Raw genomic sequence first — 25242 nt, 5'->3', positions numbered from 1 at the left:
AATTCTATTGTGATAATGAGACCATCCAAACCACCAGGGACTCATTTTTTAGCTTTTACATCAGGTCTGTTTCTTATTGTTTTGTGTTAGTTTTTTTGGTAATTGTTGTTGTGATTCCTATTTGATTATTGTTCTTTTAATGTTATACAATTTTTGTAGTGTTACAAAAAAATCTTGAAAATCAATAAAATTTGGAAAATATATAAAAAAAGTTTCAGTCAAAAGGCTTGACTTCCAAGACATCATTTTTTTTTGGGGGGGGCCATTCAATTCAACAAAATTTTTTGAAATATTTAATTATATTTGTAAAAGAATAAACAGTTCAAGATGTTCTGCATATACATTTGACAATTATTTGAGAGATAGGAGACAGTCATGCATAATATGTTCAGACTGATTAATGACAGTAATATATAAGCCACGCATAGACACCAAAATAAATTACATAGGAACTAGTGTAGGGTTCCAATCAACGGTAACTACCATGGCAACTAAAAGTATACATTATCCAATCAAAATCCAGCATCACATCCAAGTTATTAGATGTAACATATCGTAATTAGTAACTTTTTTATGCAGGGGCCCAAGGTATTGTTAGTACTTCATTCACATCAATGATATGTAAAATATTTTATTTTCAGGTTAAAGAGACGATGGGACAAAGGACATCAGCTCATCAACAGGAAGAAATGTCTGGTTCATCCCAGGTTTGTGTTTGTAAATTTGTTTATATCATTTCAATCACAGATATATTATGTCGTCGGCGGTCATCCGAACCGTCGTATCAGTCAATTTTGTTTTAAAAAAAAAAATCGATTTTGAGATTTTTGCAGAAAACTAAAATACAAGTCCTCTTCTATTCATAACTAAATTTCTAAGCAATAGCAAATGCAATCAACACTCATTTTGTGAATATTTCTGAAGCTTCTCGCCTACTTGACCCAGTCCATCTGCCTGCATTTAGACCCTACATGCCGAGTACTATTCCTTCTGTTCAGCCATGGACAGTTTACAGGGAATTGCTTAAGACTAAAGTCGGAAACAGCGGAGGGCCGGATGGCATTTCTTCTCGACTGATCCGTGAGTATGCCCTAGAGCTGAGTACGCCCTTGTGCCACATCATGAATGCTTCATTCCAGCAAGGGGTAGTGCCAAGCACCTGGAAGAAGTCAATTATCGTGCCTATACCAAAGGAATCACCACCATCAATAGACAAGTTACGTCCCATCGCTCTTACCGATCATTTTGCCAAGCTTCTTGAATTGTTTGTATACAGGTGGCTTATAGCAGATATTGGTAAAAATATTGATCCTCAGCAATTTGGCAATAGACATGGTATGTCTACGAGTCATTACCTTATTAGTCTCGTAGATTACCTGCAAGCATGTGCTGATAAGCCTAATACTGTCACCACCATAATACTAACAGACTTCTCGAAGGCGTTTGACCTGGTAGATCACAATGTTGCACTAAATAAATTGTATGCTATGGGAGCAAGACCGTCTCTCATCCAGTGGTTGGCATCATTCCTTGCGAATCGAACTCAACAAGTGCGCTATCGGGGTAAACTTTCTTCGACGCTTACTACCAGGGCAGGGGTACCTCAGGGCACACGCCTCGGCCCCTTGATACTCCTAGGTGTTGTTAATGAAGCCCTCAGTTCTTCTCAGATTCAGAGATGGAAGTACGTAGACGATTTGACTCTTGCTCAATGTCGTCGATTGGATACTGCTGACACGCTGGAAACTGTCTTATCAGAATTTGAGCAGTGGTGTGTTGACTCTTGCATGCGACTAAATCCTCTCAAATGTAAGACACTAAGGGTCGCGTTCACTCGCCAGCAATTACCACCACCGCAGATTCATCTCTCAAACCAATTGATTTCTTATTGTGACCAGGTGAAGCTTCTTGGGGTCATTATAAAAAATGATCTAAAGTGGGTTGAGCATGTGAATTATATAACTTCCAAGGCTTCTCGGAAGTTGTATCTGATACGGATGCTCAAACGTTTTGGGATGCCATTAATTGACCTCACGACTGTGTTCACCTCATACATCCGCCCAATTTTTGAATACTGCTGCGTGGTATGGCATTCGTCATTGACCCAGCAACAAATTGCAGCAATTGAATCTATCCAAAAGAGAGCACTGAGATTGATGCTAGGTAAGGAGTATGAATGATATGAACTATCTATGAAGCGTTGCACCTTGGACACTCTAAGGGACCGTAGAGATGAATTGTGTCAAAAGTTTGCCTTACAACTGTTCAAGAACTTTCGTGATTGGCTCCCACCTGCAAGGCTATCACACTGAGAGCTCCGAAACAGTCACAGACTCTCAGAAATTAGATGTCGGACGGAAAGATATCGCAAAAGTGCGTTACCATACCTTGTCCGCTTGTTGAACTCTAAACTGTAGATCTGTCTCAACACAAAGTACCAGTCGGCTGCTTCTGGCTCGCTATTGCATTGTGGGGCGAGCAGTAGATTCGGTGGACCCCGGGTTGACTGAGTCTGTTGTTTTCTGTTTTGTGGTGTAGTGGTGAGTTAGAAGTGGCTGACTGGTGGTTTGTGTTTTGTTCTTAAATTATTTTTTACACTTTTAATTACCATGGCAATCATTGTATCCATTTTCTACTGTACATGCATAGAATTGAAAATGTTTCTTATTGGTTTACAGTCTCATTAATTTAGCATAATTGTTTTGGTAATTTGTTCTTGATTTCTCTTGATTTATTTCCCTTACTTTCCTTAAGTTACTCTCACATTAGACAGTAATTTTTGTTGCTCTTTTCTCATTTTTCAATTGTCAATACTGAATCTACTTAAAGCCTTTACAACAAATTTCCTGTTAATTCTCTAAACCCATATCACATCACAATAATTTCATATTTAGCGTATTTGCGTATTAATTTTCCATCATACGTTCTCTTTCAAAGCTTTCCAAAATTAAGATCACTACTTCATAATAATCATGATTATACCGTAATTGCTTTTGAAATTTCTTGATTCTTTTGTAACATTGCTTTTTTGTTGATTTTATGTGTATTTTTATGCTTTTTTGTAAAACATTTGTCATTTCAGCTTAACAAGCTGCGATCTTATGTTTTAATAAATCTTGAATCTTGAATCTAAGCAGAAATTTATGTTATTTTCTGAGACATGAGAACATTTTCACGGCTTTGCCATACAATTTTTAATCCCAATGGAAACATACAGAGACAGAGTGATACAACGTTTTGACTGACCGCGATTTCAATGCGCGCGGTCAGCTAAACCGTCGTATCGGCCACCTGCACTGTCTTGACTTTGCACGTGAAAAGCGATACGACGTTTTGACTTACCGCGCTCATTACAATCGCGGTCAGGACTGTTGTATTCCCTATGGAGTGTTTTGTACGGGGAAAATCTGAACCGCTCAAACCAAAATGATAAACATGTAGCTCTTTTGCGATATTTTCTCTGATCCTTGCTTTTGTGTAAAAATAATGCTACCATTGTCAATCAATTGTCTTGGTCTTTCAAAGCATGTATTTTTCTAGCGATGAATATGCTGTAAGGCTTGGGAACTAAGTTGTAAAATTATAGTAAACTTTGAAGTCGATTTTTTTCTGAAATGGGTTTGCACAGTGGGCCGGGGTGAAACAAAAGTGCGCCAAAAGTCATTTTGGGCAATTTCAGATTTTTTATTTTTGTCGTGCCCATCTGAAAGACAACACTTTGATGAATGCTTCAGCAAAATATTTCATTCCGGAATTTGCATAAAGGTTGTTAATTTCCTACCTCAAATCGTAAAATGTGACATTTTGCGAAATGTCGCGTATATGACAACCTAGTTGAAAAACAGGCCATTTCACAAGAGGTTTTTCATGTAGGAATCTGAAATGGCTCCCACATAATCCTGATATATTCTTTTTGTCGTGTGAAAGGGTTCAGAGTAGATAAAAGACAATTTCAGGAGGTTTATAGGATGACTATTCCTCGAAATAGGCTGAAAATCCATGTTTTTTGCATTTACTTTATAAACATTTAGATTTCCGTAGATTAAGCATCATTTTTTCCGATGTCTAAGCTTTAAGTCGATACCAATTTTAGCTGCCCGTATTTGCCCGTTTTCATGTTAGAGCTGATTTTACTCCCCCGAAACCTGTTCAAAAACGGTCGTTTTTATACCGCGCAGTCATCGTAGCACACCGCATGGACGGACGTATGGATGTACATTGCCGTTTGCTTTTGCACGGCGAGGACGATTCCCCTTCCATTCCATGAAAATGACATGAATTCCGGGCATAATGTAAACAAAATAAAGGTTGCTAACGCAAATAAGGGCTATACCAACAACTCTTCCAGAGATAAAACTTACTTGTAGAATAATTTCATCCAAAAATACTCCTAATAGTGATACATTCGTGGTATTATATGCTCTGCGTTTTACACAAGTCAACACAGCTTTATAAAGTATGGTTGATAATTCAGATTTTAAAGGTTTTTTTTTATTTTATAAAACTAATTAATGACCATTTTGATGCCATAAAATTATTTTCGGCATCTCATTCACAATTTTTAGGCATGTGAGAAGCATAAACTAACATTCACTCTGGTCAAATTTAAGTAGCACATAACACAAAGTTTATATACTACACATTGTTTAGCGTAATTTAGTCTTTTCAGAGCTAGCTTTTAAGTAGCCAATCAAAATTTGGTATCAAGAAGACGTCATATCGGCTTTAAATTATGTTCAGTAAATTCTACGCCCAAAATGACCCTTTATCAACATGTGAAAGTAAAAATCTAACACAGAAAAATAATTTTGGCGCGCTTTCAACTCATTCAGGCCCACTGCGCACCATGTGTGGGATACGACGGTTCGGAAGACCGCCGACGATGTGTGTATTATTTGATATCAATATAGACCTGTGATGACATGACATACACAGGTTGGGTTAGAACTTGCATATGGTTGGATCACCAGCACCATTCATGCAGGAGCTGTAAACTAGACTATACATTTAAATAAGGAGAATATATGATTTATGATTTTATGACTTTATTCATCTTCCGTTCACAAAGAACAACAAAATCAAACTAACAATACATAGTCATATTTAAAGTACACTATCAATCGGAATAAAGCATTAGAATTAGAAGGTATAAACAATGAGAACTAATGCGAACGAAAGTAACTATGACTATTAACTATACAAAACAGAACGGAGGGGCTTGCCAAGAAAAGCAAAGCTTGTATGGGAGGCAAGCCCCTGAAAGTTAGTTTCAATACGTAAAAGCAACATTACAAAACTATAATATAAAATAGTGACGGAAGATAGTTTAAAAGGAGGCTATACAAAATATCGAAGGTAACAACGAAATTATGACACAAATTAGAATAAATGATCATAGTAATGATTAAAAAAAATATGGTTACAATAATTGTGATAATGAGGGAGGAACAGAGAGGCAAATGAAGGGAGAGAGGAGGGGTGCAGGTACAATTGGAGGTGCAAAGAGGAGCATCACAGGATGCGGTAATAGGTCGGTAGGCAAGTTGTATCCTGGGAGTCTTAGTTATATGGTAGATTGACTTGTTTATGTAAAGTATTGGCAAATTAGCATCTTTTTAAGGTTATGTTTAAAAATAGTGATGTTTGGGGATTCCTTTAAGTCGAAACACACTATTTGATTAATTGATATTAAAGTATTTAAAATAAAGAAACCATACACGTTCTACCAGAAATAGAATGAAATCTTCATAATAGGTATACAGTACTTTCAGATACCGTGCTATGTCAATATGGGATCCTCTGGCCATAAATGAAATGTAATAATATTTTGAATCGGTTTTAACAAAGTTTTACTCGTGTAATCAGCGAAGTGTTATGGTTTTATGTCTACGATTCTAACAACGTTCACGTTGTTTGGTTTGTTTTTTATCAATAATTATAATGAATAAGATTCCTACTTAACCAGTCTTATTTTCTTATGACTTTTCTAGGCCCTATATGCAATCATGTTTGCTGACCGAATTACTTATGCTTCCACACAGCAATAATCGCCATCCCATTTCCCGTACTTTTGTCATTATTGTAATAAGTGATTTTTTTTAATAAATCATACGCATTCATGTTGATTTTACTACTATGGAAAAAAATGTATTTGAAACTTGGAAATGAATAAATGGACGTATATGAAAAGATTCCCGGTACTTCATGCGCTCGTAATCAGTATATTCTATGGGACACACCGTATATCTCCCCGATCTCTTAGGCATAATGCTTATTTCTTGTTTGGTTTATTTTTACGCAATTAATCATTATCCCTGGCCCATAACATCATCACCTCTTCAACCACAATTGATCTATATAAATAACACCCCATTACCATGTGTAACTACAGTGAAAATCAATTCAAATGATGAAAAAAAGCAACAGAAAATTATATATATTAAAAAGATTGAAAGCTTACAATGAATCATGTCTACCAGAATGTGATTTGTTAACAGTGTATACAAGGTATGTAACACCAGCCCGAGAGTATCGTGTACTAGTATATCTTTTCGCTGCTTCTCTAACTGTGAAACAGATAAACGTTATTGAAACTGTCCAGAAAAGGGCATGCAAGATAGTATTAGGAACCAAGCATGTATCATATGACACGGCTCTAAATACCTTAAATTTGACATCACTTTAAAGTCAAAGAGAAGAAATTTCGCTTTAGAATTAGAAAAAAATGGTTACCTCCACTGAAAACAAACGCTTCCAATTTATGACATATCAGTAAATATAAGGTGATTTCATGTACCCCCCCCAAAAAAAAAATCAGACCTGCCTTCTTCCAAGTCTGACAAGATTATTAAACAAATAACATGGTAAATTAGTCTGCAATTTGTTTGATAATTGTGCAATATTGTGTTATTTATATTTTTTTTAATCCATATGTGATTTCAATTGTATATATTTATTTACATCTTGACTAAATCTATATATTAGCATTGTGTAAACATGTACAATTCAGTCTGTGACTGCCAGTTACACACTAAGAAATTCAGGTTCAATTTTACACCCATAGCATGCACAGGCTTGTCCCTATACGAGTGCCCCTAGGGGTGCACACATACACCCCAAAAAGGGGTGTACAGTGTGCACCCCTATTTGGGGTGTCCAACTGCACATTAGATGGCGTATACATTGTACATCTACCCCTTAGGGTGCATAATGTACCCTCACCTAAAATAACCAACAAGATTGTAGAGATTTCCCGTCCTATCACTTTCTGTATCAATTTCTTTTTAGTTACCTTAGTTGGGACTCGAACTCACCTCGTTTTATCTGCAGTCAAGTTTCTTCCTGCTATGCCAGCGAGAATGCTACATCTGTGCAATTCCATCAATTCTCAATGTATAATCTGGAAATGCGAAATTACTAGCCGTAGAAATAGTTGAAAACGTGATAGATATCCGACGAACGGGGCTATTAGATCACGTGTGATCATAGAGATAATTCATCTATCGTGATGCACATACTATTGACAATCAAATTCACATTTATACAGCTTTGTACATGAAATAGGAGACCGTCTTCAAATTAATATAATGATTCATTAACAACAATTTGAACTTTCTCAACAAATATCAAACGGATGTCCAGGATATATATAGAATTAAGGCGATTGAAATGAAAAAAAATCATACACTGCAGTTCTATTTCCATCTTTCATGCAGATCACTAATTGCATAGCACAGATGATCGATAATGTAACTGTGGATCCTATGTTACCAAAATTTATGAAAAAAATATAAGATATAATAATAATAATAATACAATGACGTGTATAAATTCACGTGCTTTAGTTCAAAGAAAGTAAATTTTCAGTTAAGGATACATAGCGTCAAATAATATTAATTATGAACCATATGGAGTCATCGAATTTGGGGGTTATAGATGTGGCTTCAGTAAAGACGTATATCTATTTTGGTGTTCCCGCAATGCTTGTGGGAGGTGACTGTTAACAAAACTTTGTGAGCAGATGTTTAGCGTTTCTAGAAGTCACTGAAGAGAAGATTTTATTTAATCCTCCTGGCTGTAATGTTGGCGTGTGATGTGGACAAGATATGTCTTAATTTCTTATATCTATTTTCAGTTGGAAGAGGTAATGAAATCCCTCGAGCAATTGACGGAAACGGCCGGTCCATCAAAGGTATGTGTGAATATCATGTCAACTATACATTGGGTAAAATTTCCACCAGCATGAGAGTAATAATGTGTGCAACTAGTTTTGGGCAGTAATGCCGGAAGCATATTGTGAAGCAAGGTTAAAAACAAAAGTGGCAATTATTTTAGAATGGTCAAAATTGTCATCACACTTGGTAAATAGAAATGCCCAATGTCGGTTTGACCGGGGGGGGGGGGGGGGCACTCAGTATATAATGCATATACATTTGACAATTCTAAGAGAGATATATAGACAATCATGTTTATGTTCAGACTGATTAATGGTAGTGATACATAGGCCACACATAGACACCAAAATCAATTACACAGCAAAAAATGTGTTGTTAACCGGTGTACATAGATGACCACACCAGTTATTTTACACCGGTGTTAAATTGGTGGTGTCAGTTTTACACCTATAGGTGTTATTACAACACCTATGGTTGTTACATTTACACTATTTGGTGTTATGTTCAATCTCTAGGGTGTTATTTTAACACCTCAGGGTGTGGTCCTCTATTAACACCAATTGGTGTCAGTTTTAACACCACAGTTTTTACAGTGTAGGGTTCCATCCAACGGTAACTGCCATGGCAACTAACAGTATACATTATCCAATCAAAATCCAGCATCACATTCAAGTTATTGGATGTAACATATCGTAGTAGTAACTTTTTATGCAGGGGCCCAAGGTATTGTTAGTACTTCATTCACATCAATGATATGTAAAATATTTTTATTTTCAGGTTAAAGAGACGATGAGACAAAGGACATCACTGCATCAACAGAAAGAAATGTCTGGTTCATCCCAGGTTTGTGTTTGTAAATTTGTTTATATCATTTCAATCACAGATATATTATGTCGTCGGCGGTCATCCGAACCGTCGTATCAGTCAATTTTGTTTTTTAAAAAAAAAATCGATTTTGAGATTTTTGCAGAAAACTAAAATACAAGTCCTCTTCTATTCATAACTAAATTTCTAAGCAATAGCAAATGCAATCAACACTCATTTTGTGAATATTTCTGAAGCTTCTCGCCTACTTGACCCAGTCCATCTGCCTGCATTTAGACCCTACATGCCGAGTACTATTCCTTCTGTTCAGCCATGGACAGTTTACAGGGAATTGCTTAAGACTAAAGTCGGAAACAGCGGAGGGCCGGATGGCATTTCTTCTCGACTGATCCGTGAGTATGCCCTAGAGCTGAGTACGCCCTTGTGCCACATCATGAATGCTTCATTCCAGCAAGGGGTAGTGCCAAGCACCTGGAAGAAGTCAATTATCGTGCCTATACCAAAGGAATCACCACCATCAATAGACAAGTTACGTCCCATCGCTCTTACCGATCATTTTGCCAAGCTTCTTGAATTGTTTGTATCCAGGTGGCTTATAGCAGATATTGGTAAAAATATTGATCCTCAGCAATTTGGCAATAGACATGGTATGTCTTCGAGTCATTACCTTATTAGTCTCGTAGATTACCTGCAAGCATGTGCTGATAAGCCTAATACTGTCACCACCATAATACTAACAGACTTCTCGAAGGCGTTTGACCTGGTAGATCACAATGTTGCACTAAATAAATTGTATGCTATGGGAGCAAGACCGTCTCTCATCCAGTGGTTGGCATCATTCCTTGCGAATCGAACTCAACAAGTGCGCTATCGGGGTAAACTTTCTTCGACGCTTACTACCAGGGCAGGGGTACCTCAGGGCACACGCCTCGGCCCCTTGATACTCCTAGGTGTTGTTAATGAAGCCCTCAGTTCTTCTCAGATTCAGAGATGGAAGTACGTAGACGATTTGACTCTTGCTCAATGTCGTCGATTGGATACTGCTGACACGCTGGAAACTGTCTTATCAGAATTTGAGCAGTGGTGTGTTGACTCTTGCATGCGACTAAATCCTCTCAAATGTAAGACACTAAGGGTCGCGTTCACTCGCCAGCAATTACCACCACCGCAGATTCATCTCTCAAACCAATTGATTCCTTATTGTGACCAGGTGAAGCTTCTTGGGGTCATTATAAAAAATGATCTAAAGTGGGTTGAGCATGTGAATTATATAACTTCCAAGGCTTCTCGGAAGTTGTATCTGATACGGATGCTCAAACGTTTTGGGATGCCATTAATTGACCTCACGACTGTGTTCACCTCATACATCCGCCCAATTTTTGAATACTGCTGCGTGGTATGGCATTCGTCATTGACCCAGCAACAAATTGCAGCAATTGAATCTATCCAAAAGAGAGCACTGAGATTGATGCTAGGTAAGGAGTATGAATCATATGAACTATCTATGAAGCGTTGCACCTTGGACACTCTAAGGGACCGTAGAGATGAATTGTGTCAAAAGTTTGCCTTACAACTGTTCAAGAACTTTCGTGATTGGCTCCCACCTGCAAGGCTATCACACTGAGAGCTCCGAAACAGTCACAGACTCTCAGAAATTAGATGTCGGACGGAAAGATATCGCAAAAGTGCGTTACCATACCTTGTCCGCTTGTTGAACTCTAAACTGTAGATCTGTCTCAACACAAAGTACCAGTCGGCTGCTTCTGGCTCGCTATTGCATTGTGGGGCGAGCAGTAGATTCGGTGGACCCCGGGTTGACTGAGTCTGTTGTTTTCTGTTTTGTGGTGTAGTGGTGAGTTAGAAGTGGCTGACTGGTGGTTTGTGTTTTGTTCTTAAATTATTTTTTACACTTTTAATTACCATGGCAATCATTGTATCCATTTTCTACTGTACATGCATAGAATTGAAAATGTTTCTTATTGGTTTACAGTCTCATTAATTTAGCATAATTGTTTTGGTAATTTGTTCTTGATTTCTCTTGATTTATTTCCCTTACTTTCCTTAAGTTACTCTCACATTAGACAGTAATTTTTGTTGCTCTTTTCTCATTTTTCAATTGTCAATACTGAATCTACTTAAAGCCTTTACAACAAATTTCCTGTTAATTCTCTAAACCCATATCACATCACAATAATTTCATATTTAGCGTATTTGCGTATTAATTTTCCATCATACGTTCTCTTTCAAAGCTTTCCAAAATTAAGATCACTACTTCATAATAATCATGATTATACCGTAATTGCTTTTGAAATTTCTTGATTCTTTTGTAACATTGCTTTTTTGTTGATTTTATGTGTATTTTTATGCTTTTTTGTAAAACATTTGTCATTTCAGCTTAACAAGCTGCGATCTTATGTTTTAATAAATCTTGAATCTTGAATCTAAGCAGAAATTTATGTTATTTTCTGAGACATGAGAACATTTTCACGGCTTTGCCATACAATTTTTAATCCCAATGGAAACATACAGAGACAGAGTGATACAACGTTTTGACTGACCGCGATTTCAATGCGCGCGGTCAGCTAAACCGTCGTATCGGCCACCTGCACTGTCTTGACTTTGCACGTGAAAAGCGATACGACGTTTTGACTTACCGCGCTCATTACAATCGCGGTCAGGACTGTTGTATTCCCTATGGAGTGTTTTGTACGGGGAAAATCTGAACCGCTCAAACCAAAATGATAAACATGTAGCTCTTTTGCGATATTTTCTCTGATCCTTGCTTTTGTGTAAAAATAATGCTACCATTGTCAATCAATTGTCTTGGTCTTTCAAAGCATGTATTTTTCTAGCGATGAATATGCTGTAAGGCTTGGGAACTAAGTTGTAAAATTATAGTAAACTTTGAAGTCGATTTTTTTCTGAAATGGGTTTGCACAGTGGGCCGGGGTGAAACAAAAGTGCGCCAAAAGTCATTTTGGGCAATTTCAGATTTTTTATTTTTGTCGTGCCCATCTGAAAGACAACACTTTGATGAATGCTTCAGCAAAATATTTCATTCCGGAATTTGCATAAAGGTTGTTAATTTCCTACCTCAAATCGTAAAATGTGACATTTTGCGAAATGTCGCGTATATGACAACCTAGTTGAAAAACAGGCCATTTCACAAGAGGTTTTTCATGTAGGAATCTGAAATGGCTCCCACATAATCCTGATATATTCTTTTTGTCGTGTGAAAGGGTTCAGAGTAGATAAAAGACAATTTCAGGAGGTTTATAGGATGACTATTCCTCGAAATAGGCTGAAAATCCATGTTTTTTGCATTTACTTTATAAACATTTAGATTTCCGTAGATTAAGCATCATTTTTTCCGATGTCTAAGCTTTAAGTCGATACCAATTTTAGCTGCCCGTATTTGCCCGTTTTCATGTTAGAGCTGATTTTACTCCCCCAAAACCTGTTCAAAAACGGTCGTTTTTATACCGCGCAGTCATCGTAGCACACCGCATGGACGGACGTATGGATGTACATTGCCGTTTGCTTTTGCACGGCGAGGACGATTCCCCTTCCATTCCATGAAAATGACATGAATTCCGGGCATAATGTAAACAAAATAAAGGTTGCTAACGCAAATAAGGGCTATACCAACAACTCTTCCAGAGATAAAACTTACTTGTAGAATAATTTCATCCAAAAATACTCCTAATAGTGATACATTCGTGGTATTATATGCTCTGCGTTTTACACAAGTCAACACAGCTTTATAAAGTATGGTTGATAATTCAGATTTTAAAGGTTTTTTTTTATTTTATAAAACTAATTAATGACCATTTTGATGCCATAAAATTATTTTCGGCATCTCATTCACAATTTTTAGGCATGTGAGAAGCATAAACTAACATTCACTCTGGTCAAATTTAAGTAGCACATAACACAAAGTTTATATACTACACATTGTTTAGCGTAATTTAGTCTTTTCAGAGCTAGCTTTTAAGTAGCCAATCAAAATTTGGTATCAAGAAGACGTCATATCGGCTTTAAATTATGTTCAGTCAATTCTACGCCCAAAATTACCCTTTATCAACATGTGAAAGTAAAAATCTAACACAGAAAAATAATTTTGGCGCGCTTTCAACTCATTCAGGCCCACTGCGCACCGTGTGTGGGATACGACGGTTCGGAAGACCGCCGACGATGTGTGTATTATTTGATATCAATATAGACCTGTGATGACATGACATACACAGGTTGGGTTAGAACTTGCATATGGTTGGATCACCAGCACCATTCATGCAGGAGCTGTAAACTAGACTATACATTTAAATAAGGAGAATATATGATTTATGATTTTATGACTTTATTCATCTTCCGTTCACAAAGAACAACAAAATCAAACTAACAATACATAGTCATATTTAAAGTACACTATCAATCGGAATAAAGCATTAGAATTAGAAGGTATAAACAATGAGAACTAATGCGAACGAAAGTAACTATGACTATTAACTATACAAAACAGAACGGAGGGGCTTGCCAAGAAAAGCAAAGCTTGTATGGGAGGCAAGCCCCTGAAAGTTAGTTTCAATACGTAAAAGCAACATTACAAAACTATAATATAAAATAGTGACGGAAGATAGTTTAAAAGGAGGCTATACAAAATATCGAAGGTAACAACGAAATTATGACACAAATTAGAATAAATGATCATAGTAATGATTAAAAAAAATATGGTTACAATAATTGTGATAATGAGGGAGGAACAGAGAGGCAAATGAAGGGAGAGAGGAGGGGTGCAGGTACAATTGGAGGTGCAAAGAGGAGCATCACAGGATGCGGTAATAGGTCGGTAGGCAAGTTGTATCCTGGGAGTCTTAGTTATATGGTAGATTGACTTGTTTATGTAAAGTATTGGCAAATTAGCATCTTTTTAAGGTTATGTTTAAAAATAGTGATGTTTGGGGATTCCTTTAAGTCGAAACACACTATTTGATTAATTGATATTAAAGTATTTAAAATAAAGAAACCATACACGTTCTACCAGAAATATAATGAAATCTTCATAATAGGTATACAGTACTTTCAGATACCGTGCTATGTCAATATGGGATCCTCTGGCCATAAATGAAATGTAATAATATTTTGAATCGGTTTTAACAAAGTTTTACTCGTGTAATCAGCGAAGTGTTATGGTTTTATGTCTACGATTCTAACAACGTTCACGTTGTTTGGTTTGTTTTATCAATAATTATAATGAATAAGATTCCTACTTAACCAGTCTTATTTTCTTATGACTTTTCTAGGCCCTATATGCAATCATGTTTGCTGACCGAATTACTTATGCTTCCACACAGCAATAATCGCCATCTCATTTCCCGTACTTTTGTCATTATTGTAATAAGTGATTTTTTTTAATAAATCATACGCATTCATGTTGATTTTACTACTATGGAAAAAAATGTATTTGAAACTTGGAAATGAATAAATGAACGTATATGAAAAGATTCCCGGTACTTCATGCGCTCGTAATCAGTATATTCTATGGGACACACCGTATATCTCCCCGATCTCTTAGGCATAATGCTTATTTCTTGTTTGGTTTATTTTTACGCAATTAATCATTATCCCTGGCCCATAACATCATCACCTCTTCAACCACAATTGATCTATATAAATAACACCCCATTACCATGTGTAACTACAGTGAAAATCAATTCAAATGATGAAAAAAAGCAACAGAAAATTATATATATTAAAAAGATTGAAAGCTTACAATGAATCATGTCTACCAGAATGTGATTTGTTAACAGTGTATACAATGTATGTAACACCAGCCCGAGAGTATCGTGTACTAGTATATCTTTTCGCTGCTTCTCTAACTTTGAAACAGATAAACGTTATTGAAACTGTCCAGAAAAGGGCATACAAGATAGTATTAGGAACCAAGCATGTATCATATGACACGGCTCTAAATACCTTAAATTTGACATCACTTTAAAGTCAAAGAGAAGAAATTTCGCTTTAGAATTAGAAAAAAATGGTTACCTCCACTGAAAACAAACGCTTCCAATTTATGACATATCAGTAAATATAAGGTGATTTCATGTACCCCCCCAAAAAAAAAAATCAGACCTGCCTTCTTCCAAGTCTGACAAGATTATTAAACAAATAACATGGTAAATTAGTCTGCAATTTGTTTGATAATTGTGCAATATTGTGTTATTTATATTTTTTTTAATCCATATGTGATTTCAATTGTATATATTTATTTACATCTTGACTAAATCTATATATTAGCATTGTGTAAACATGTACAATTCAGTCTGTGACTGCCAGTTACACACTAAGAAATTCAGGTTCAATTTTACACCCATAGCATGCACAGGCTTGTCCCTATACGAGTGCCCCTAGGGGTGCACACATACACCCCAAAAAGGGGTGTACAGTGTGCACCCCTATTTGGGGTGTCCAACTGCACATTAGATGGCGTATACATTGTACATCTACCCCTTAGGGTGCATAATGTACCCTCACCTAAAATAACCAACAAGATTGTAGAGATTTCCCGTCCTATCACTTTCTGTATCAATTTCTTTTTAGTTACCTTAGTTGGGACTCGAACTCACCTCGTTTTATCTGCAGTCAAGTTTCTTCCTGCTATGCCAGCGAGAATGCTACATCTGTGCAATTCCATCAATTCTCAATGTATAATCTGGAAATGCGAAATTACTAGCCGTAGAAATAGTTGAAAACGTGATAGATATCCGACGAACGGGGCTATTAGATCACGTGTGATCATAGAGATAATTCATCTATCGTGATGCACATACTATTGACAATCAAATTCACATTTATACAGCTTTGTACATGAAATAGGAGACCGTCTTCAAATTAATATAATGATTCATTAACAACAATTTGAACTTTTTCAACAAATATCAAACGGATGTCCAGGATATATATAGAATTAAGGCGATTGAAATGAAAAAAAATCATACACTGCAGTTCTATTTCCATCTTTCATGCAGATCACTAATTGCATAGCACAGATGATCGATAATGTAACTGTGGATCCTATGTTACCAAAATTTATGAAAAAAATATAAGATATAATAATAATAATAATACAATGACGTGTATAAATTCACGTGCTTTAGTTCAAAGAAAGTAAATTTTCAGTTAAGGATACATAGCGTCAAATAATATTAATTATGAACCATATGGAGTCATCGAATTTGGGGGTTATAGATGTGGCTTCAGTAAAGACGTATATCTATTTTGGTGTTCCCGCAATGCTTGTGGGAGGTGACTGTTAACAAAACTTTGTGAGCAGATGTTTAGCGTTTCTAGAAGTCACTGAAGAGAAGATTTTATTTAATCCTCCTGGCTGTAATGTTGGCGTGTGATGTGGACAAGATATGTCTTAATTTCTTATATCTATTTTCAGTTGGAAGAGGTAATGAAATCCCTCGAGCAATTGACGGAAATGACCGGTCCATCAAAGGTATGTGTGAATATCATGTCAACTATACATTGGGTAAAATTTCCACCAGCATGAGAGTAATAATGTGTGCAACTAGTTTTGGGCAGTAATGCCGGAAGCATATTGTCAAGCAAGGTTAAAAACAAAAGTGGCAATTATTTTAGAATGGTCAAAATTGTCATCACACTTGGTAAATAGAAATGCCCAATGTCGGTTTGACCGGGGGGGGGGGGCACTCAGTATATAATGCATATACATTTGACAATTCTAAGAGAGATATATAGACAATCATGTTTATGTTCAGACTGATTAATGGTAGTGATACATAGGCCACACATAGACACCAAAATCAATTACACAGCAAAAAATGTGTTGTTAACCGGTGTACATAGATGACCACACCAGTTATTTTACACCGGTGTTAAATTGGTGGTGTTAGTTTTACACCTATAGGTGTTATTACAACACCTATGGTTGTTACATTTACACTATTTGGTGTTATGTTCAATCTCTAGGGTGTTATTTTAACACCTCAGGGTGTGGTCCTCTATTAACACCAATTGGTGTCAGTTTTAACACCACAGTTTTTACAGTGTAGGGTTCCATCCAACGGTAACTGCCATGGCAACTAACAGTATACATTATCCAATCAAAATCCAGCATCACATTCAAGTTATTGGATGTAACATATCGTAGTAGTAACTTTTTATGCAGGGGCCCAAGGTATTGTTAGTACTTCATTCACATCAATGATATGTAAAATATTTTTATTTTCAGGTTAAAGAGACGATGAGACAAAGGACATCACTGCATCAACAGAAAGAAATGTCTGGTTCATCCCAGGTTTGTGTTTGTAAATTTGTTTATATCATTTCAATCACAGATATATTATGTCGTCGGCGGTCATCCGAACCGTCGTATCAGTCAATTTTGTTTTAAAAAAAAAATCGATTTTGAGATTTTTGCAGAAAACTAAAATACAAGTCCTCTTCTATTCATAACTAAATTTCTAAGCAATAGCAAATGCAATCAACACTCATTTTGTGAATATTTCTGAAGCTTCTCGCCTACTTGACCCAGTCCATCTGCCTGCATTTAGACCCTACATGCCGAGTACTATTCCTTCTGTTCAGCCATGGACAGTTTACAGGGAATTGCTTAAGACTAAAGTCGGAAACAGCGGAGGGCCGGATGGCATTTCTTCTCGACTGATCCGTGAGTATGCCCTAGAGCTGAGTACGCCCTTGTGCCACATCATGAATGCTTCATTCCAGCAAGGGGTAGTGCCAAGCACCTGGAAGAAGTCAATTATCGTGCCTATACCAAAGGAATCACCACCATCAATAGACAAGTTACGTCCCATCGCTCTTACCGATCATTTTGCCAAGCTTCTTGAATTGTTTGTATACAGGTGGCTTATAGCAGATATTGGTAAAAATATTGATCCTCAGCAATTTGGCAATAGACATGGTATGTCTACGAGTCATTACCTTATTAGTCTCGTAGATTACCTGCAAGCATGTGCTGATAAGCCTAATACTGTCACCACCATAATACTAACAGACTTCTCGAAGGCGTTTGACCTGGTAGATCACAATGTTGCACTAAATAAATTGTATGCTATGGGAGCAAGACCGTCTCTCATCCAGTGGTTGGCATCATTCCTTGCGAATCGAACTCAACAAGTGCGCTATCGGGGTAAACTTTCTTCGACGCTTACTACCAGGGCAGGGGTACCTCAGGGCACACGCCTCGGCCCCTTGATACTCCTAGGTGTTGTTAATGAAGCCCTCAGTTCTTCTCAGATTCAGAGATGGAAGTACGTAGACGATTTGACTCTTGCTCAATGTCGTCGATTGGATACTGCTGACACGCTGGAAACTGTCTTATCAGAATTTGAGCAGTGGTGTGTTGACTCTTGCATGCGACTAAATCCTCTCAAATGTAAGACACTAAGGGTCGCGTTCACTCGCCAGCAATTACCACCACCGCAGATTCATCTCTCAAACCAATTGATTCCTTATTGTGACCAGGTGAAGCTTCTTGGGGTCATTATAAAAAATGATCTAAAGTGGGTTGAGCATGTGAATTATATAACTTCCAAGGCTTCTCGGAAGTTGTATCTGATACGGATGCTCAAACGTTTTGGGATGCCATTAATTGACCTCACGACTGTGTTCACCTCATACATCCGCCCAATTTTTGAATACTGCTGCGTGGTATGGCATTCGTCATTGACCCAGCAACAAATTGCAGCAATTGAATCTATCCAAAAGAGAGCACTGAGATTGATGCTAGGTAAGGAGTATGAATCATATGAACTATCTATGAAGCGTTGCACCTTGGACACTCTAAGGGACCGTAGAGATGAATTGTGTCAAAAGTTTGCCTTACAACTGTTCAAGAACTTTCGTGATTGGCTCCCACCTGCAAGGCTATCACACTGAGAGCTCCGAAACAGTCACAGACTCTCAGAAATTAGATGTCGGACGGAAAGATATCGCAAAAGTGCGTTACCATACCTTGTCCGCTTGTTGAACTCTAAACTGTAGATCTGTCTCAACACAAAGTACCAGTCGGCTGCTTCTGGCTCGCTATTGCATTGTGGGGCGAGCAGTAGATTCGGTGGACCCCGGGTTGACTGAGTCTGTTGTTTTCTGTTTTGTGGTGTAGTGGTGAGTTAGAAGTGGCTGACTGGTGGTTTGTGTTTTGTTCTTAAATTATTTTTTACACTTTTAATTACCATGGCAATCATTGTATCCATTTTCTACTGTACATGCATAGAATTGAAAATGTTTCTTATTGGTTTACAGTCTCATTAATTTAGCATAATTGTTTTGGTAATTTGTTTTTGATTTCTCTTGATTTATTTCCCTTACTTTCCTTTAGTTACTCTCACATTAGACAGTAATTTTTGTTGCTCTTTTCTCATTTTTCAATTGTCAATACTGAATCTACTTAAAGCCTTTACAACAAATTTCCTGTTAATTCTCTAAACCCATATCACATCACAATAATTTCATATTTAGCGTATTTGCGTATTAATTTTCCATCATACGTTCTCTTTCAAAGCTTTCCAAAATTAAGATCACTACTTCATAATAATCATGATTATACCGTAATTGCTTTTGAAATTTCTTGATTCTTTTGTAACATTGCTTTTTTGTTGATTTTATGTGTATTTTTATGCTTTTTTTGTAAAACATTTGTCATTTCAGCTTAACAAGCTGCGAACTTATGTTTTAATAAATCTTGAATTTTGAATCTAAGCAGAAATTTATGTTATTTTCTGAGACATGAGAACATTTTCACGGCTTTGCCATACAATTTTTAATCCCAATGGAAACATACAGAGACAGAGTGAACGTTTTGACTGACCGCGATTTCAATGCGCGCGGTCAGCTAAACCGTCGTATCGGCCACCTGCACTGTCTTGACTTTGCACGTGAAAAGCGATACGACGTTTTGACTTACCGCGCTCATTACAATCGCGGTCAGGACTGTTGTATTCCCTATGGAGTGTTTTGTACGGGGAAAATCTGAACCGCTCAAACCAAAATGATAAACATGTAGCTCTTTTGCGATATTTTCTCTGATCCTTGCTTTTGTGTAAAAATAATGCTACCATTGTCAATCAATTGTCTTGGTCTTTCAAAGCATGTATTTTTCTAGCGATGAATATGCTGTAAGGCTTGGGAACTAAGTTGTAAAATTATAGTAAACTTTGAAGTCGATTTTTTTCTGAAATGGGTTTGCACAGTGGGCCGGGGTGAAACAAAAGTGCGCCAAAAGTCATTTTGGGCAATTTCAGATTTTTTATTTTTGTCGTGCCCATCTGAAAGACAACACTTTGATGAATGCTTCAGCAAAATATTTCATTCCGGAATTTGCATAAAGGTTGTTAATTTCCTACCTCAAATCGTAAAATGTGACATTTTGCGAAATGTCGCGTATATGACAACCTAGTTGAAAAACAGGCCATTTCACAAGAGGTTTTTCATGTAGGAATCTGAAATGGCTCCCACATAATCCTGATATATTCTTTTTGTCGTGTGAAAGGGTTCAGAGTAGATAAAAGACAATTTCAGGAGGTTTATAGGATGACTATTCCTCGAAATAGGCTGAAAATCCATGTTTTTTGCATTTACTTTATAAACATTTAGATTTCCGTAGATTAAGCATCATTTTTTCCGATGTCTAAGCTTTAAGTCGATACCAATTTTAGCTGCCCGTATTTGCCCGTTTTCATGTTAGAGCTGATTTTACTCCCCCAAAACCTGTTCAAAAACGGTCGTTTTTATACCGCGCAGTCATCGTAGCACACCGCATGGACGGACGTATGGATGTACATTGCCGTTTGCTTTTGCACGGCGAGGACGATTCCCCTTCCATTCCATGAAAATGACATGAATTCCGGGCATAATGTAAACAAAATAAAGGTTGCTAACGCAAATAAGGGCTATACCAACAACTCTTCCAGAGATAAAACTTACTTGTAGAATAATTTCATCCAAAAATACTCCTAATAGTGATACATTCGTGGTATTATATGCTCTGCGTTTTACACAAGTCAACACAGCTTTATAAAGTATGGTTGATAATTCAGATTTTAAAGGTTTTTTTTTATTTTATAAAACTAATTAATGACCATTTTGATGCCATAAAATTATTTTCGGCATCTCATTCACAATTTTTAGGCATGTGAGAAGCATAAACTAACATTCACTCTGGTCAAATTTAAGTAGCACATAACACAAAGTTTATATACTACACATTGTTTAGCGTAATTTAGTCTTTTCAGAGCTAGCTTTTAAGTAGCCAATCAAAATTTGGTATCAAGAAGACGTCATATCGGCTTTAAATTATGTTCAGTAAATTCTACGCCCAAAATTACCCTTTATCAACATGTGAAAGTAAAAATCTAACACAGAAAAATAATTTTGGCGCGCTTTCAACTCATTCAGGCCCACTGCGCACCGTGTGTGGGATACGACGGTTCGGAAGACCGCCGACGATGTGTGTATTATTTGATATCAATATAGACCTGTGATGACATGACATACACAGGTTGGGTTAGAACTTGCATATGGTTGGATCACCAGCACCATTCATGCAGGTTACAATATGGTTACAATAATTGTGATAATGAGGGAGGAACAGAGAGGCAAATGAAGGGAGAGAGGAGGGGTGCAGGTACAATTGGAGGTGCAAAGAGGAGCATCACAGGATGCGGTAATAGGTCGGTAGGCAAGTTGTATCCTGGGAGTCTTAGTTATATGGTAGATTGACTTGTTTATGTAAAGTATTGGCAAATTAGCATCTTTTTAAGGTTATGTTTAAAAATAGTGATGTTTGGGGATTCCTTTAAGTCGAAACACACTATTTGATTAATTGATATTAAAGTATTTAAAATAAAGAAACCATACACGTTCTACCAGAAATAGAATGAAATCTTCATAATAGGTATACAGTACTTTCAGATACCGTGCTATGTCAATATGGGATCCTCTGGCCATAAATGAAATGTAATAATATTTTGAATCGGTTTTAACAAAGTTTTACTCGTGTAATCGGCGAAGTGTTATGGTTTTATGTCTACGATTCTAACAACGTTCACGTTGTTTGGTTTGTTTTATCAATAATTATAATGAATAAGATTCCTACTTAACCAGTCTTATTTTCTTATGACTTTTCTAGGCCCTATATGCAATCATGTTTGCTGACCGAATTACTTATGCTTCCACACAGCAATAATCGCCATCCCATTTCCCGTACTTTTGTCATTATTGTAATAAGTGATTTTTTTTAATAAATCATACGCATTCATGTTGATTTTACTACTATGGAAAAAAATGTATTTGAAACTTGGAAATGAATAAATGAACGTATATGAAAAGATTCCCGGTACTTCATGCGCTCGTAATCAGTATATTCTATGGGACACACCGTATATCTCCCCGATCTCTTAGGCATAATGCTTATTTCTTGTTTGGTTTATTTTTACGCAATTAATCATTATCCCTGGCCCATAACATCATCACCTCTTCAACCACAATTGATCTATATAAATAACACCCCATTACCATGTGTAACTACAGTGAAAATCAATTCAAATGATGAAAAAAAGCAACAGAAAATTATATATATTAAAAAGATTGAAAGCTTACAATGAATCATGTCTACCAGAATGTGATTTGTTAACAGTGTATACAAGGTATGTAACACCAGCCCGAGAGTATCGTGTACTAGTATATCTTTTCGCTGCTTCTCTAACTTTGAAACAGATAAACGTTATTGAAACTGTCCAGAAAAGGGCATGCAAGATAGTATTAGGAACCAAGCATGTATCATATGACACGGCTCTAAATACCTTAAATTTGACATCACTTTAAAGTCAAAGAGAAGAAATTTCGCTTTAGAATTAGAAAAAAATGGTTACCTCCACTGAAAACAAACGCTTCCAATTTATGACATATCAGTAAATATAAGGTGATTTCATGTACCCCCCCCCCCAAAAAAAAATCAGACCTGCCTTCTTCCAAGTCTGACAAGATTATTAAACAAATAACATGGTAAATTAGTCTGCAATTTGTTTGATAATTGTGCAATATTGTGTTATTTATATTTTTTTTAATCCATATGTGATTTCAATTGTATATATTTATTTACATCTTGACTAAATCTATATATTAGCATTGTGTAAACATGTACAATTCAGTCTGTGACTGCCAGTTACACACTAAGAAATTCAGGTTCAATTTTACACCCATAGCATGCACAGGCTTGTCCCTATACGAGTGCCCCTAGGGGTGCACACATACACCCCAAAAAGGGGTGTACAGTGTGCACCCCTATTTGGGGTGTCCAACTGCACATTAGATGGCGTATACATTGTACATCTACCCCTTAGGGTGCATAATGTACCCTCACCTAAAATAACCAACAAGATTGTAGAGATTTCCCGTCCTATCACTTTCTGTATCAATTTCTTTTTAGTTACCTTAGTTGGGACTCGAACTCACCTCGTTTTATCTGCAGTCAAGTTTCTTCCTGCTATGCCAGCGAGAATGCTACATCTGTGCAATTCCATCAATTCTCAATGTATAATCTGGAAATGCGAAATTACTAGCCGTAGAAATAGTTGAAAACGTGATAGATATCCGACGAACGGGGCTATTAGATCACGTGTGATCATAGAGATAATTCATCTATCGTGATGCACATACTATTGACAATCAAATTCACATTTATACAGCTTTGTACATGAAATAGGAGACCGTCTTCAAATTAATATAATGATTCATTAACAACAATTTGAACTTTTTCAACAAATATCAAACGGATGTCCAGGATATATATAGAATTAAGGCGATTGAAATGAAAAAAAATCATACACTGCAGTTCTATTTCCATCTTTCATGTAGATCACTAATTGCATAGCACAGATGATCGATAATGTAACTGTGGATCCTATGTTACCAAAATTTATGAAAAAAATATAAGATATAATAATAATAATAATACAATGACGTGTATAAATTCACGTGCTTTAGTTCAAAGAAAGTAAATTTTCAGTTAAGGATACATAGCGTCAAATAATATTAATTATGAACCATATGGAGTCATCGAATTTGGGGGTTATAGATGTGGCTTCAGTAAAGACGTATATCTATTTTGGTGTTCCCGCAATGCTTGTGGGAGGTGACTGTTAACAAAACTTTGTGAGCAGATGTTTAGCGTTTCTAGAAGTCACTGAAGAGAAGATTTTATTTAATCCTCCTGGCTGTAATGTTGGCGTGTGATGTGGACAAGATATGTCTTAATTTCTTATATCTATTTTCAGTTGGAAGAGGTAATGAAATCCCTCGAGCAATTGACGGAAATGACCGGTCCATCAAAGGTATGTGTGAATATCATGTCAACTATACATTGGGTAAAATTTCCACCAGCATGAGAGTAATAATGTGTGCAACTAGTTTTGGGCAGTAATGCCGGAAGCATATTGTCAAGCAAGGTTAAAAACAAAAGTGGCAATTATTTTAGAATGGTCAAAATTGTCATCACACTTGGTAAATAGAAATGCCCAATGTCGGTTGGACACGGGGGGGGGGGGGCACTCAGTATATAATGCATATACATTTGACAATTCTAAGAGAGATATATAGACAATCATGTTTATGTTCAGACTGATTAATGGTAGTGATACATAGGCCACACATAGACACCAAAATCAATTACACAGCAAAAACTTAGTTGTTAACCGGTGTACATAGATGACCACACCAGTTATTTTACACCGGTGTTAAATTGGTGGTGTTAGTTTTACACCTATAGGTGTTATTACAACACCTATGGTTGTTACATTTACACTATTTGGTGTTATGTTCAATCTCTAGGGTGTTATTTTAACACCTCAGGGTGTGGTCCTCTATTAACACCAATTGGTGTCAGTTTTAACACCACATTTTTTACAGTGTAGGGTTCCATCCAACGGTAACTGCCATGGCAACTAACAGTATACATTATCCAATCAAAATCCAGCATCACATTCAAGTTATTGGATGAAACATATCGTAGTAGTAACTTTTTATGCAGGGGCCCAAGGTATTGTTAGTACTTCATTCACATCAATGATATGTGAAATATTTTATTTTCAGGTTAAAGAGACGATGAGACAAAGGACATCACTGCATCAACAGAAAGAAATGTCTGGTTCATCCCAGGTTTGTGTTTGTTAATTTGTTTATATCATTTCAATCACAG

At 36.6% G+C, this 25242-nt stretch overlaps 1 protein-coding gene across 1 annotated transcript in view; it reads left to right on the top strand.

Annotated features, from left to right (window-relative positions):
- LOC135155316 (uncharacterized) overlaps nucleotides 1–25217 on the top strand; it is a 30935-nt gene extending 5718 nt beyond the window's left edge. The window contains exons 2-8 of the mRNA XM_064104271.1: nucleotides 642–707; nucleotides 8135–8191; nucleotides 8952–9017; nucleotides 16444–16500; nucleotides 17257–17322; nucleotides 24323–24379; nucleotides 25137–25217. Of these exons, the coding sequence (XP_063960341.1) occupies nucleotides 654–707; nucleotides 8135–8191; nucleotides 8952–9017; nucleotides 16444–16500; nucleotides 17257–17322; nucleotides 24323–24379; nucleotides 25137–25217 (438 nt within the window). The 5' untranslated portion in view covers nucleotides 642–653. The remainder of the gene's footprint in view (nucleotides 1–641; nucleotides 708–8134; nucleotides 8192–8951; nucleotides 9018–16443; nucleotides 16501–17256; nucleotides 17323–24322; nucleotides 24380–25136) is intronic.
- The last annotated feature ends 25 nt before the right edge of the window (nucleotides 25218–25242 follow it).

Source organism: Lytechinus pictus, chromosome 8 (genome assembly GCF_037042905.1).
Source record: "Lytechinus pictus isolate F3 Inbred chromosome 8, Lp3.0, whole genome shotgun sequence".
Lineage (NCBI taxonomy): Eukaryota > Metazoa > Echinodermata > Echinoidea > Temnopleuroida > Toxopneustidae > Lytechinus > Lytechinus pictus.
This window is presented reverse-complemented; position numbering and strand designations above follow the sequence as displayed.